The sequence below is a fragment of the Hetaerina americana genome, unplaced genomic scaffold (assembly GCF_022747635.1).
Source record: "Hetaerina americana unplaced genomic scaffold, ioHetAmer1.1.p SCAF_9, whole genome shotgun sequence".
Lineage (NCBI taxonomy): Eukaryota > Metazoa > Arthropoda > Insecta > Odonata > Calopterygidae > Hetaerina > Hetaerina americana.
In genome coordinates this window covers 5,838,102-5,853,346 of record NW_027287538.1, presented here as the reverse complement: position 1 = coordinate 5,853,346, position 15,245 = coordinate 5,838,102, and the positions used below count along the sequence as shown (strand labels likewise).

The window sequence follows — 15,245 nt, the reverse complement described above, 5'->3', positions numbered from 1 at the left end:
ACTTCGCCATTCAAACGCCCGGCGAGTTTCTCGGTCGCGCTCACTATAAGAAGAAGCAAGTGCAAATGGGCGGGGCTTCTTCCCCGGAAATGCATCATACGCCACACGCACAGACAGACACACACACGCACACACACATCTATCCGATCTCCTCACCTTGGTCCGCTTGATTTTCCTGCTGTTCTTGTACCAGGAAAATGCCGGCCGTGGCCTTGATCCAACCGCCTCGCACGTCACCTGGTACTCGTGGTCCGCGCGGAAATGGGCCGGCTTATTGAGGAGCCTCACGGACAGGGGCCGCACTGTGGTGGGATGGACACAAGAGCAAAAAGGGGCAATCAATCGATCGTCCAACGCCGGGGGGCGGGAGGGGGGCGGAATAATGGCAATCAACTCACCTAAGCGGGCGTGTGCGACCCTCCACAGTGCCATCTATGAATGCATGTACATGCATAGATGGCACGTGCACGCACGAGTCACGCACACACACTGTGTGTCTCCACGAGTGTGTGTGCGTGATATGCGTGTGACATTTAGAGAGCACAAGAGAGTAAGGAAATAAAATACATAACACGTAAAAGGACACTCGAATTTCAGAAAGTTTAACCTTCCGGCCTTCTCTAGGTCAGACTGATATATATATATACGTATATAAAAACACGGATGTAGAATTGTAGAATATAGAGACACAAAGAAAGGACACTCACAATATGTCATTTGACGTTTCGACAGCTCGGCTGTCGTCTTCAGAATGGCGTTCTCGGGAAAGAGCGGAGGGGATGTGCGGGGGAGAGGTGGGGGAGGGAGAGGTAAGGGACCAATAGGAAATGAACAAGGGGTGGGGGGGATATGTAGGCAGCCAATTGACGCATTCAGTGGGCTTGGTTCAGCCCGGGCGGTTTGAATGTTTGGGCCACCCAGATATGCGCCATCTCGCGGGTTCTCACCTCTATTATACATGCAGATTTGGGAAGGATTTCAATCACCGAAACGGAGAAGCAGTCGTCAAAAGATTGATTGTGGGAAGCGGTGTGAGTAGGGATAGGATAATTAAGAAAGGTGGGAGATTTGGTGGAATATCGGTGGTTATTCATGCGGAGGGAGAGTGCGGTCGTGCATTCGCCCACGTAGAAGGCAGGGCAGAAGTTACAGGAGAGGCGATACATAATATTTTGTGAGGTACAGGTGGTGAGCGGTTGGGAGTTGGTACTGAGGGAGGGGGAGGGTTTTAGAAGATGACAGCATTTGCAGCGTGGGCGGTTGCATGGTGCGGATAGGGGCGGGGGAGAGACGGGGGTGCTTGAAGTTGGATTTGTGGACTTGAAGATGTCTCGCGAGTTCGACGGGCGTTTAAACGAAACAGAGGGACAATGTGGGAATAAAAGTTATGTGGACTGAGTGTTGTTAATAATTGGGAAGAGGTCACGGATTAGATGTTTAATTTTGTGTGTTCCGGGGAAGAAAGTGGTGATTAGATTAGGGCATTTTGGGCGGTTTGGTTTGGGGAGGGGAGTGTAATGGGTTGACGGTTTGAGAATTTAACTGTTTAGTAGTTTTTCATGATGCTCACATTTTCTGAGTGTCATGTAGCTGGTCAGAGTATTTCTACTGGGAGGGGGTGTTGTTGCAGAGACGGAAGCCACGGATAGAGAGTGAGAATGGGATGGAGCGCTTAGTATGAGGTGGATGACAGCTGTCGAAATGAAGATATTGTTGCTTATTGGTTGGTTTAATGTGGACTGAGGTGTGAAACGTGTTGTTTTGGAGGTGAATATCGATATCTAGGAAGGTGATATTCGAGTCGGATATAGAAGAAGTGAACGATACTGAGGAGGAGGAGTTGAGAGAGGAAATGAAAGAGGATAAAGTTTCGCGTCCGTGGGACCAAAGGAGGAAAATATCATCGATATAGCGGGCCCAGAAGAGTGGTTTGAGGGTTTGTTGTTGCAGAGAGTCGTGTTCTAGTTTACCCATGAAAATATTGGCTCATGTAGGGGTCATACGCGTGCCCATTGCAGTGCCTTTTATTTGTAAATATATTTTGTCGTTGAATTGAAAAGCATTTTTGTTGAGAACGATTTGGCTCAGTTTGATGAGGAAATCTGTGGATGGGGTGTGTGGTGTGGATCGTAGGGAGAGGTAATGTTTCAGGGCTTTTAAGCCTTCTTTGTGGGGAATGGAGGTGTACAGAGATGTCTATCGTGGCCATGAGAATGGTCATGTTGAAATAAACTCACTGAGTTTCGAATTTTCGGTGGTCCACGCCATGCATGCATATATATATATATTTGTAAAAAAAACCATAAACACAGTTTTTAACCCGAAGGTCGGTTTGGTAGGTGATGGTAGAGTTCACCCAGTACTAAGCCCTACACGGCGTGTGAAACTTCACACATCAGGGTAGGGGGGCCAGTTCCTTTCCCTGTGCCGGTTATGGTTTCCCAGGAAGACCTGGTACCCGAAAAATCACTTTTGCTTGGGTGGAGCTGCAGGTGCCCAGAGTGCCTTGCCCGGGAATCGAACCCGGGACCCTCTGGTCAGCAGTCCATCGCTATACCCACTGGACTACCGCGACCCACTATATATATATATATATATATATATATATATATATATATAACATATATATACCTATATATATATATTTATATATATAACATATATATATACCTATATATATATATATAACACACCTTATAACACCTATATATAACTATACACAACATATATATATAACACTAACCCGGTTTCACCCCAGTTTCTTTCCCTGTGCTGGTTATGGTTTCCCAAGAATATCATATATATATATATATATATATATATATATATATATATATATATATATATATATATATATATATACACGCACGCAAAAAATACATATATATACATTTATATGTGTGTACAAGTATATAATCTTTTTCCCGAAGTAGTCTCCGGGAGCATGGATAGGAATCCCTGGGAATATTACCCTGCGGACGTTCCGATGCTTAGCCTGGAACCCTCGGGTTCATTAATTCCTCGGTAGCGGCAGGAGGGCGAATTGGATGGTTACCCGTACATGCACCACGGGGGAGGGTTGGGAACACCCCTCTCTCCGCCCTCCCCCTAGTGGGATGAGCCACCATGCTTTGAATATCCCCCATTTGCAGCGTGAGTGGCGGATCGGGCGTTTATTACCGTGACCCTGTTACTCTACGCTAGAAGTTAATTTACGAGGCCTCCAGATGTGAAATATTTATCGTATTAAAAATGACTTTTAAAAAAGCGTTCTGTGGGATTTGAACGTGATTTGGAACGCGATTGAGTGCGATATACATCTTCAAAATAGTTACAACAAGAGTTTTTCGCCTGAGGGTTTTTGTCTGGAACATTTGGGTTCTCAAATCGACGTCTTAGTAAAGTTTGAAATATTTAAATGCATCTGGTTGCAACAATGCCACAGTGTTAAAAATAATTTTTCTTTCTTCCTTCTTAATTTCTCGCATTTCAAAATTTAATCCCTCCTCAAACAAATCTCGGCAGTGCCTATGGTCATCAAATATGCTACTTATAGCTATGGGGGTGAACAAGACACATGAGTGATGATAGCAGATTTAGATAAAAATGGGGTAAAATAATTTTGGCGGCGAGGATGGAGTTTCAAATCCAACTGAGGATAAAAGGAAGGTGCGAGGCTGATGCGTAACATTTGAAGAACTGCGGGAGATGCCGCGACATTTACTTACTAACCATCGGAGTCTTCCACCGATGACCATCGTAAGGCATTCATTCGCCTTGACGGGTACTCGCTTGTTGGAACTCGGCCAACAATCGAGGGGCTCCGAAATCGAGTCTCGGTCGTGACGACTGATTTTTATGCGGTGCATTTCCTGTATTTCTAAATCCATAAGAGTAGGCGGATGGAGGGGATATTGAAGACACTGACAGACGGGAAAAGTGTTGGGAAAGTGGGAAGAGGAATTAAGGGCTTTTTAGATGGAAAACCGGAAAATGGAATTATGTAGGAGGAAAAAGTCAAATGACAGAAAAGTCGTATTTTGTGGCAAAAGTAGTCTGGTGTGTACTCACCCCCTCTCTGATGCAATAACACATTTTCAACATCGTCATTGCCAAAGACTTAATTCACTTCGGCTACATCACTCAGTAAAAACCCAGCAGGTGGTATCTTTTCGCATAAATTATCGAAAAGTTCACGGAGTGGCAAGGAATCTTAAGTGGGAACATTGGGCGGGAGGTCATCAAAAAGGGCAGGCTGTCACGGCATGCCAGGAGTGAGAGAAAGAGGTCACACGTGATTTGTCCCTAAAGAGCACCACCGGCCAGCCGTCGCTCCACGATCGGACCGCGATCGCCGACGAAAGCGGCATTCGATCCGCGGGGAAGACGCACCCGTCCTCTCGGCCGGATGTGTCCCAGAATCGTAATCCGGGGGCACGGGGGTTCTTCCCCTTAAAGCCCTTCCTCCCCCCATCCGTCGTTTAAGTTCTCAGTGCTCTGCCCCCACAATGACCGGAGGACTACGGCTGGCTGCATCCACTCTTCGGATTGTGTCGGCGACTCTTTTATTTACCCACTCATCTTCCTTTCGCAATTTTCACCCCCAGCACCAATCTCGTACCGGGAACGACCAATCTCGCAAAAAAAACGACCTTTCCGGATCATAAAACGAGCACTAAAAATATAAAAAAATAGTCCAACAGAGACGCGTATCCGACCCGGGAACTGCTTATCCCCTTGATATTTTCGATAAAAATGTCGTCCTTTTGCCCGTAAACCCAAGGTAAGGAATTCGTAATAAGTTCCCAAGATGGCGTTGGCAATTTTTGATGACTAGGCCATAGGTTTCTTTAGTGCCCGCTGTCAGCTGGCTTGCTGTTAACTACTCACAATAATGTTCTGAAATTGATTAGAATAAAGTTGGTTATCTACTATTCACAGACTGTGATTTAAACAAGCGTCATGCTTTCCTGTAGCTTCATATATTTGGTTTTGGAAATTATATGCAAAATAATATATCTGTCGCTCAGTCATCAACAACAATGGCCAAATTGTAAAATACCCATTCAACAAATTTATGTACCAGCCTGTTTATGGACATTGATTTTTGGGAACACATATTGAGTTGTAAGGTTACCAAGTTCTCATCCTACATATTTTAGGTGTTTTTAGATATTTTAGTACCCTGCGAGCCATCATTAGGGTGTGCGGCAGGGGATGAATATCCTCCAGACTAATTTTGACCAGAATATTTTTACCCCATACAGCTTGCGGACGATGCTAGTCTGATGCCTTATAAAAGATGGCCAAAGTAGCCATCTTTGTGGAAAAGATGGCCTAAGAGTGGGGTAGGAAACAGAATAACTGAGGATGGATTTTCATAACATATTTTTGGGAAAAAATATGCGTATACATTTTTATTCTCTGGGCTCTGAGTCCCTCAAAAATTTCTTATCGGGCTTAAATTCTTCTTTCACACCTCTTCCATTTCAGAATTTTCCATCTCCTTCCTCGAAGCAGACATCTCACTTCACAATAACAAATTCAACACCTCAGTACATATCAAAGCCATCAGCAATACCTACTGCACACAAGCTGACACCCCTCTCACACCAAACGCCTGAGTTCCAAATCCGTCACCCTATCCGCGAACACCGGATTTGCAACACCTACTCAATGCACTTCACAAACGCGGTTACTCAAAAAAATTGAACAACATAATACCCACCGCTCCACCCGACCACACACGCCATATTAAAGCAAGCCCACATCTGACGCAGGACTCAACCTTTGCACCACCTACAGGGTTCGTCCGGAAAATAAGTGTACTGAGCTCAGGAAAAAAAAATTATTACACTTTTACATATCTTAAGCTAATGTTCCTCAAAATAGGACCCTTGTGAGTCTATACACTTGTTCCAGCGGCGTTCCCATTCCTGGAACGCTCCCGCGAAGGCATCATCGGGAACCTCTCGAAGACACGTCGTCACGGCCTCTTTGACGGCGTCAAAAGTCCCGTATCGCGTTCCTTTCAAACTGCTCTTTATCTTCGGGAACAGAAAGAAGTCCGGTGGTGCCAAGTCCGGGCTGTAGGGCGGGTGCGGCAGCGTTGCCACGCCGTGCTTGGCCAAGAAGTCCGACACGACAAGCGCGGTGTGAGACGGCGCATTGTCGTGATGCAGCCGCCAGATGTTTTTGATCGCTGGCCGGACGCGGTCGACTCGTTTTCGAAGATTACACTGCTCTGCTATCATCCGAATACTAAGACGACGATCAGAGTTCAGTACATCGCGAACTTTTCGCACATTTTCGTCGGTGAGTGTCGTTGATGGGCGTCCAGGCCGTGGTTCGTCGTCGACCTCTTCTCTGCCCTCCACGAACATCTTGTGCCACCGAAAGATCATGTTTCTGGACATGGCTGACTCCCCGTAAGTCTGGTTAATCACACCAGGAGTTTCGGTAGACGATTTCCCAAGCTTTACCGCAAATTTGATGGAATAACGCTGCTCCAAAAACTTCGGCATCGCGTTCCGTGACGTGGGTCGAGCGTGGAGGTTCGCGTTAACAGAGCTCCTCACTACACCACAGCTCAGAGCCGACTGCCTTTTTCAGCGTCGCTTGCCAAAATACCCCCCTCCAATCGCAGCCCGTCAGAGCGGTGCTGGGCGCGCCTGGAGCGGCGGGAAAAAATCAGTACACTTATTTTCCGGACGAACCCTGTATATACATATATATATATATATACTACCTTGATCAAATATTTCCCGGAATTTATTCAGAAAATTAAAAATACAAGTTTATTCATCTAAATCTATATTGTCCCCTTCAAAGTAATCCCCATCGACTGCAACACACTTATGCCAGCGCTTGATCCAATCCTCGAAACATTTTTTATATTCGGTTTTCGGTATGTCCATCAGTGCTTCCTGCGATTTTTCCATTACTTCCTCTCGGCTGCTAAAACGCGTTCCCCGTAATGGTTTTTTAACTCGATTGAATAGAAAGAAGTCACAGGGAGCCAAATCAGGTGAATTCGGTGGCTGTTGGATGGTATTTGTTGCATTTTTCGTCAAAAAATTACGAATAATGATAGCACTGTGCGACGGTGCGTTATCATGGTGCAAAATCCACGAGTTTTCTGCCCACATTTCTGGTCTCTTTCGGCGAATTGCTTCACGCAAACGTCTCATAACGCCCAAATAATACTCTTTGTTTACTGTCTGGCCTTCTGGCAAAAATTCATGATGCACTACACCGTTGTAATCCATGAAAACCGTCAGCATTGCCTTCTTTTTTGACTGAAAACGACGTGGTTTTTTTGGTCTCGGCTCATTTGGTGAACGCCATTCACTTGCCTGATGTCTGGATTGCGTGTCGTACTCATAAACCCACGTCTCGTCTCCAGTAATGATCCTTTTGATGAATGTGGGATCGGATTCAGCCTCGCAAATCATGTCTTTTGCGACGTCAACACGGTCTCTTTTTTGCATGAAATTGAGGTCTTTTGGCACCAACTTTGCTGCTACACGACGGAAACCCAAATCATTAACCACAATGTCTTGGGCGGATCCATAGGCAATGTTCAAGTCCTCCGCTATTTCTCTGGTGGTTAATTTGCGGTTATTGACCAACATTTCTTTTACTTTATCAATTTTTTCACCGACTTTCGATGTCGATGGTCTGCCACTGCGTTCATCATCTTCGATTGACTCACGACCACTTCTGAACCGCTCGTGCCACTGGTAAACGACCGTTTTTTTTAGAGAATCGTTGCCGAAACACTTTTCCAACATTTCCAACGTCCGTGCGCCACTAAATCCGTTTTTTACGCAAAATTTAATACAAGTTCGTTGTTGCAAATTTAAATCCATTTCTGAAATTGTAAAAAATCGCCAACACACACAGAGATAGATGTACTCTTGGCTACGTAACTTTTGCAAATGTCAAGTTATGACACTAAGATTTAAAGGGAATATCAACAACAGATGTACCAATTTAACAAAAAAAACAGAACTCAAATCGGAACGATGGGAGCGCCACACGGTGGTTATTCCGGGAACCTTTTGATCAAGGTAGTATATATATATATATATATATATATATATATATATTATTCTTATTAGGTAATCTACCGGTTAAGTTGGGTTTTCGGATGGACACGTCTACCAAGCAAATATTTTGTGACTCCTAACAGCACACAATCCAGCAACCTAGTCTATATCAGGTTCCTCTTCATCTCTGAGTACTTTCTTCCACCCTTCATCCCGTCCAACGTCCCTATCCTGTTCCTTCCCTTTCCTCGTTTGCTTAAAATTCTCCCCTCAATTACAGTCTTCAACATTCCACCTTCGGTCAATACCCCCCTCATCCACTTTTCCTGCCTCCATAGGATTGCTCCCAACAAACCCCTCTCTTCGCTCACCATTCCAAGTACTTTCTCATTTATTTTCTTCTCTGTCCATTTCACCTTCTCCATTATTCTCCACACACACATTTCAAAAGCCTCAGGTCTACGTGTATCCTCCTGCTTCATTGACCACGTTTCCGCGCCGTACATAGCTACGCTCCATACCAAAGTTTTTACGAGTCTTTTCTTAACATCCTTACTCAAAGTCCCTGTCATTATCTCCCTCCTCCTTGTGAAAGCCTCTTTGCCTAGCGCAATTCTTCTCCTTACGTCTCTACTATTTTTAGCGTGCTTGTCCAAAACACTTCCGAGATACGTAAACTGTTCTATCTGTTGTAGTTTTTTCCCTCATTTTTTAATGTTAAGCTTAGCCTTTTTCTTTCTAGAAAATCGCATAACCTTTGTTTTATTGATATTGATTCTCATCCCATACCTGTTGCACTGAATTTCCAATTCACTCAGCAATGCTTGCAGCCCCTTGACTGACTGACAAACTAAAGCTTGGTCATCAGCAAAGCTAACTGATTTTACAAATTCCCCGCCCACTTTCGTTCCTACCTTAAGTTCTTCCCATGCCTCTTTAATCATTTCCCCTGCATACAGGTTGAACGGCAACGGTGATAATGGGCAACCCTGCCTTACACCTCTTCCTAACACTGCCCAACCGGACTCCCCGTTCCCACTCGCACTTGAGGAGTCTGAGACATCTGCAGGTTGCGGATTAGCCTCCTTTCCCTCCAATCTATTCCTATTTTCTTCAATATACTTATTAGTTTTTCCCAATTCACTCTATCAAACGTTTTTTCGAAACCTACGAAACAGGCAAATACCTCCTGGTTGTGTTCTATATTCCTCTCGATTAATAATCTCATTACTGCAGTGGCATAACGCGTACCTCTCTACTTCCTAAACCCAAACTGATCATCTCCTAAGTAATTATTTGCCCTACTCTCTATCCTTTTGTTGATTACCCTGAGAACAACTTTAGCTGCGTGGGATATCAAACTTATTGTTCTGTAGTCCTCACATGATGTAGCCTTTACCTTTTTCCGATCCATATTTACATACAGTATATATATATATATATATATATATATATATATATATATATATATATATATATATATATACAGGGTCGCACCGAAAGGGGCAGGACTGATTTTCTCTTGCGCGAACGGAGCGGTGGAGGGGGGTCTGCCTGGCAGGGCAAGGTGGAGGGGGCTCTTGGTAACAGACCGACACCAACCTCAGTCGTCTGCGGGCTGTCGATGAGTGAGGACACCGTTTTTAGTGGAGCAAGTTTTTTGTCCGCGTCGAAAAACAAAATGAATCTGAATTTAGAACAACGTTATTCCGTGATGTTTTGTGCGAAACTCGGGAAGACGGAAACTGAGACCCTCGATATGATCAAGCAGGCTTATGGGGACACTGCCTTAAGCCGTTCCATAGTATTTGAGTGGCACAAGTTGTTTAAAGAGGGTAGGGAGCTCGTTGAAGACGACCATCGCTCCGGACGGCCGTCGACGGCAAGAACCGACACGAATGTGGACAGAGTGAGGACACTGCTCAACACAGACCGACGCTTAACCAGTGAAGAAATTGCAGACCAGTTGGGTCTGTCTGCATCCAACGTCCAATGCATTATTTCACAGGATTTGGCCATGCGCAAGGTGTGCGCCAAGATGGTGCCGAAAATTCTGCCATGGCGCGCTCGTCGTCAGACAGCTCCTGGCCAAATACGGCGTTGCCACGTAGCCGCACCCGCCCTATTCTCTCAATCTGGCACCACCGGACTTCTTCTTCCCCCTGATGAAAAGACAGCTCAAGGGACGACGTTTTGACTCGATAAAGGCCGTTCAAGAGGCTTCGACGAGGGTCATCAACGGCATCCCCAAAGAAAATTTCCAGCGGGCGTACGGGGAATGGGAGCAACGTTATACTAAGTGTGTAGCAGCTCAAGGAGCATACTTTGAAGATTATTAAGTCGATGTAAGTATATCGTCAATAAAACTCTTGTAAAAAAATCAGTCCTACCACTTTTGGGTGCGACCCTGTGTGTGTGTATATATATATATATATATATATATATATATATATATATATATATATATATATATATATATATATATATATATATATATATATATATTTATATATATATACATTTATATATTATATGCTCCTATCCCTTTTCCTTATTTCTATTTCAATGTGATTGAGTATTTTCTCACCGTTTGGCGGGATTTCAAGTTTGAATGTGTATTTGGACAATTTCGCTCGTCTCTACTCTGGCTATGCGTTCCACGAAACGCACTTTTCTTATCCTTTATGATGTTTTGCGCTCGCTAATGTACTGTCGTTTCCACTTGTTTGTTGTCTATTTCTCCTTTGGTGGGTGAAACTTTTATAACGTGGGTGAAACCATTTTATAATGGAATTTATTCAATTTTGGTGGCTACTTGCACATCAAATAATGATGAAACTCCGGTTATCTTTATTATGTAGTCACAGTTGCAGAAAACGTCATAAAATCGTATTCTCTCATACAATGAATCTTATTGAGTATTTTTTTTTAATTTTTGGCGCTCAGTTTTCCTGTCGTTTTCATGAACTCTCCTTCATTATTTTTCCCGTCTGGATTTTAAAATTATTGCTATGATTTGGCGGAGAGAGGAGTGCATGATCAAGTAAGTCCATACGTGGTGTTTAGCGTTCGACGTCAATTCTTTTTCCGAAATCCTAATATGATTCCTTTGGCGATGTAATGCGATCCCTTCTCTTGTTTCCCATGCCGGTCGCAACGCCTCTTCACCAGCCTCTCACGACCTTTTATTCTCGAGATGTGGATTCAGTTCGTGGAGTAATTGCTCTGCCTCTCTCCCACACTTTGTCCATTCCCCCTCCCGCCTCACCCCTCCCACTCCGCGATTAGATTTCGACGAAGCGAGGACATTGCCGCGAAACCGTTGGAATGCCGACGACATCCTCTGGTCATACGTCGGGAGTGCTTTAGGGGTCTCATCGGTGGACTCGTATTCTCCTCTTCCCCCTTTTCATTATTCCCCATTCGAAGTCAATACTCGGCCCTCTCTTTTATTCTCCTAAATAGTAATTCACAGCCGCGAGTGATCAAATGCCTCCTTTGCAATGAGACGCGACAAAGGTATCAAAGATGGACAGAGGAACGGAGCGGACAGACGAACGGGACGCACAGAGAGGAACGGGCATCCGATGCCACACTCGGATCGCATGTGCCCTTATTTCCTTACGCTCGTTACTCACGCCAACGACCCTTTCACGACCCCCAGTGGCCCACTCGGCTCATTTGCTTTCGAGCCCCCGGGTCCCCAAGGGCCCGCCCTCACCTGACCTCCCCCTGGTCTCCTCAAAGCGACGACGCCCTCCCCCTCCCACCACGGAGACCTCGCCCTCGGCTCTTCTTTTTTTAGCCAACCTTTTATTTTCCGTTTTTAAGGATTGTAAAGCGACCTCGTCTTCCTTGGAGTCAGTGCCCTCCCGTCTCCGCCTCCCTCGAAATCCGCTCCTCCATCTCCCGCGGTGATCTCCTCCGAAGCCGAGAGCGGCTGTCTCTTTCCCTTTTTCGGGTTCTCCGTTTTAATTAGCTCTTTCTGCCCGCGGTGCTCCCTATTGTTAAATGGTGTGGGGATGGGTGGACGGGGGGGGTGGAGTGGGGGGGGTAGGTCCCTTCTCACAGAGTGCGTGGGTCCGGCTGCGATATCTCTCTTGGAGCGGGGCTCCTCGTTCATCGATCACCCGGCGAAAGGGGAGTGAGAAGATGGCCGGCTCCCAGATGGGAGTGGGTGGGACCCTTCGCTTGCCATTGTTATTTCGTTCCGGGGCAATTGGATCGGGAGGGCAAAGGGACGTCCTCGCTTGGTGATTGGACGCGTGCGTGTCCCGTGCGAGAGGACGAGAGGGCAGAACGGAGGAATACCGCCGTAAAAATTCAACTTTCCTCTCGACGTCTTCAATCGAGTATTTTTTCCGTAAAGTCAAGCCCATGTCGATCCAAGCGAGAGAAATCGTCGGTTGTTTTTGAATATGTGCGCTTTTTGAATATCAACGCCTTTGCTACCGAGAATATACAGGTTTTTAATTAATTTTGTATTTTTTTATATTTATGGTAGCCTTCGAGCCCATAACTCTAGGGTGTGGGTGAATCTACAGCAGGCTAATTTTGACCCGATTATTTTGACCCATAACACAGTCGGGGAATGTGATTCTGTGATCCCTTACTGGACGTGAAAGAAATTACATCTTAAATCTTTCTGCTCTGCACTTAATCTATCTAATTTTACTAACATGATCTCTCCTATCGTTGTACGTTGGGGGTAAAGAATATTTTCTACATCATCGCTGCAAAAAGAGACATCCTTTCAATTTGTGCCAGGCATTTAATCTGTAATTAAACCTTCGCCCCGTGAGTGAACGGCGCTACGCCATCAAGTTTAGCGTGAAATTAGACAAAACCGTAAAAGAGACTCTTACTACATGACATGCTGAAGGCAGCTTGTGGTGATACCGCCATGAGTAGATCGGTTGGGTGTTTTTGAGTGGCAGAAGTTGTTTCGGGAGGGTAGGAAAGATGTTAAAGACGCCAAATGTTCAGGACGCCCTTCGACCTGAGAAAGAGTGACGAAAACCTTGCAAGAGTGAAGGCTATGCTGGACATGGATCGCAGATTATGCGTTTGCATGGTTTCTGATCATGCATTGGCATCCCTAAGTGTGATGTACATCGACTAGTGACCGGAAACGTGGGCATGAGGAAGGTGTGTGGGGGGGGGAGTTAAGTGCCGCGAGTGCTCTCGGACGAACAAAAGGAAACTCGCACGCGGATCTCTGCCTAGAGCTTCTCGACCATGCCTCATCAACCCTACAGCCCTGACACCTTACCGGACTTCTTTCCCTTCTCCGCCTCAAATCCGTGCTGAAAAGATGTCACCTCGACTCGGTGGAAGCGTTACAACTGGCCGGCGCCCGGAATGCAGGTAAACGAGCGAGTTTAGTGGAATTCCGGGCGCCGCCTTCCAGAAGGCGTACGAAGCGTGGAAAAACCGCTGTCGGCGATGTGTGTGTGGACACAGAAGGGTACTAATTCGAAGTCTTTTGAGAAGTGAATGTATCGATTCTGGCAATAAATGATTTTAAATAGACTCAGCCCCGCTACTTATGGGGCAGTCCTTGCATAAGTCACCTCTTACCTAATAGCGTTCTCTATTTCCTACTGCTATTATCCTCGTAGTGATGGCAGCATTTGAACAGCTTTAAAATGAGATTCTCTCCGCCTAATCACAAGGGTATCTTTATCTTGCGAATGTTATTAGTGGCATCAGATACGAGATGGCCACAGAATTACGCAAGCCGTATTGAAATTAAAGAACCCTAGTTCGCCATCGTATCGTATGGTAGAGATGGACTTTCTGCATGTAGTTAACGATTTGCTAAACTTATGTAGTCCCCCCGTTTGGCATAAGGTACACATAAGTAATCCGCGCGTGATTCGCCAGATTCAAGATGACGGGAATTCGACTCCGGGTCCCTAGATATCCAGTCCGAAAGGTTATTCGTCGCCAGATCTTGTTCCTTTGAAGTCCCTCGAAATTGACCATGCAAGAGGGTCCCTCGGAAGTGGAACTGGCGAAATCAATCGACGCGGCATCGAGGGACCCAGGTTCGAATCCAGGAGAAGGGAATGCTTTTAATAATGTTAAACTCTTGCTACAAGGTTGTATTTCTAGAGATTCTTGTGCCCTTCCCCATTGGCGGCGTTTTCTGGTGAAGTAAATTGTATGGCATCTAATTAATTGTTTTTACGAAAATCAGTTCGTGAGGCAGAAAATATATCTACATGGACATTTTGTAAAGAACCAGTAACTTTAATTGTAGCCTTTTTTGTGACGAGATGTCGTAGTGGTAATTTTGTGATTAAATATTTTACTTTTTGTTCCACGAAATCCATAAAAGGATTAGCATTTTGCATTCGGGAGCCACGTCAAAATCCTATTGAAAATTAAAGCCTAAATTCTGTGGCGAGTTTTGATTTTTTTTTCTAAAAGGATTTTAATTTGTTTTTTTAACGACTCACATGCGTCCTCATACTTTAGTAGTAAATTTTCTTTTTAGAAATTAACTTTTGATTAAACTTTTGATTGAAAAAAACCCTTGTGAGGTTGATCGCGCGGTGGAATTAAGAACTGCTGCACCATATGATATACAGCAAATCATTATACACGGCATACGAGATCATGTTAATGCAATTAGAGAGAATAAGTGTAGAACAGATCGCAGCGATGAATTTGCGGATTTATAGCAATTCCCTTCCGAACACACTTACTGCCTCGGGAACACCGAAATGGAATGAGTAGACTCGCTTAAATAAATACTTGGGCGTTACTCTCACTCACGACCTCTCCTGGGTGAAACACACTACGGGGAATGTGTAGACAAGCTGACAAAAAATTAGCTTTTATTAGAAGAGTACTGGATAAATCTGATAGAAAGGTAAAAGAGAAATCAGATTGGCTCGGAATTCGGATTGATAGCCGGATTGGATCACGTGCAGCGTAGAGGAGCTAGATCGGTAAAGCGTTGCTATGATAAACTTAGTAGCGTATCCAAAATATTAGAGCAGCTAGGCTGGGAATCAATCACGGAGCAAAGGTTAAATTACAGATTGAAACTGTGGCATAAATTGGAAGGGAGTCTCTTGAGCGGTGATGTTGAAAATGTTTTATTACCCTCATATTACTACGGTATTATTACTAATAAAATTAGAGAGGTCAAGGATAGAACAGATATATTTAAGATGTCATCGT

At 44.8% G+C, this 15,245-nt stretch overlaps 1 protein-coding gene across 1 annotated transcript in view; it reads right to left on the bottom strand.

Annotated features, from left to right (window-relative positions):
- The window catches only part of LOC139699004 (nephrin-like), an 874,868-nt gene that overhangs the window by 78,928 nt on the left and 780,695 nt on the right, over window positions 1-15,245 (bottom strand). Inside the window, exon 6 of the mRNA XM_071597999.1 lies at window positions 157-302. Within this exon, the coding sequence (XP_071454100.1) occupies window positions 157-302 (146 nt within the window). The remainder of the gene's footprint in view (window positions 1-156; window positions 303-15,245) is intronic.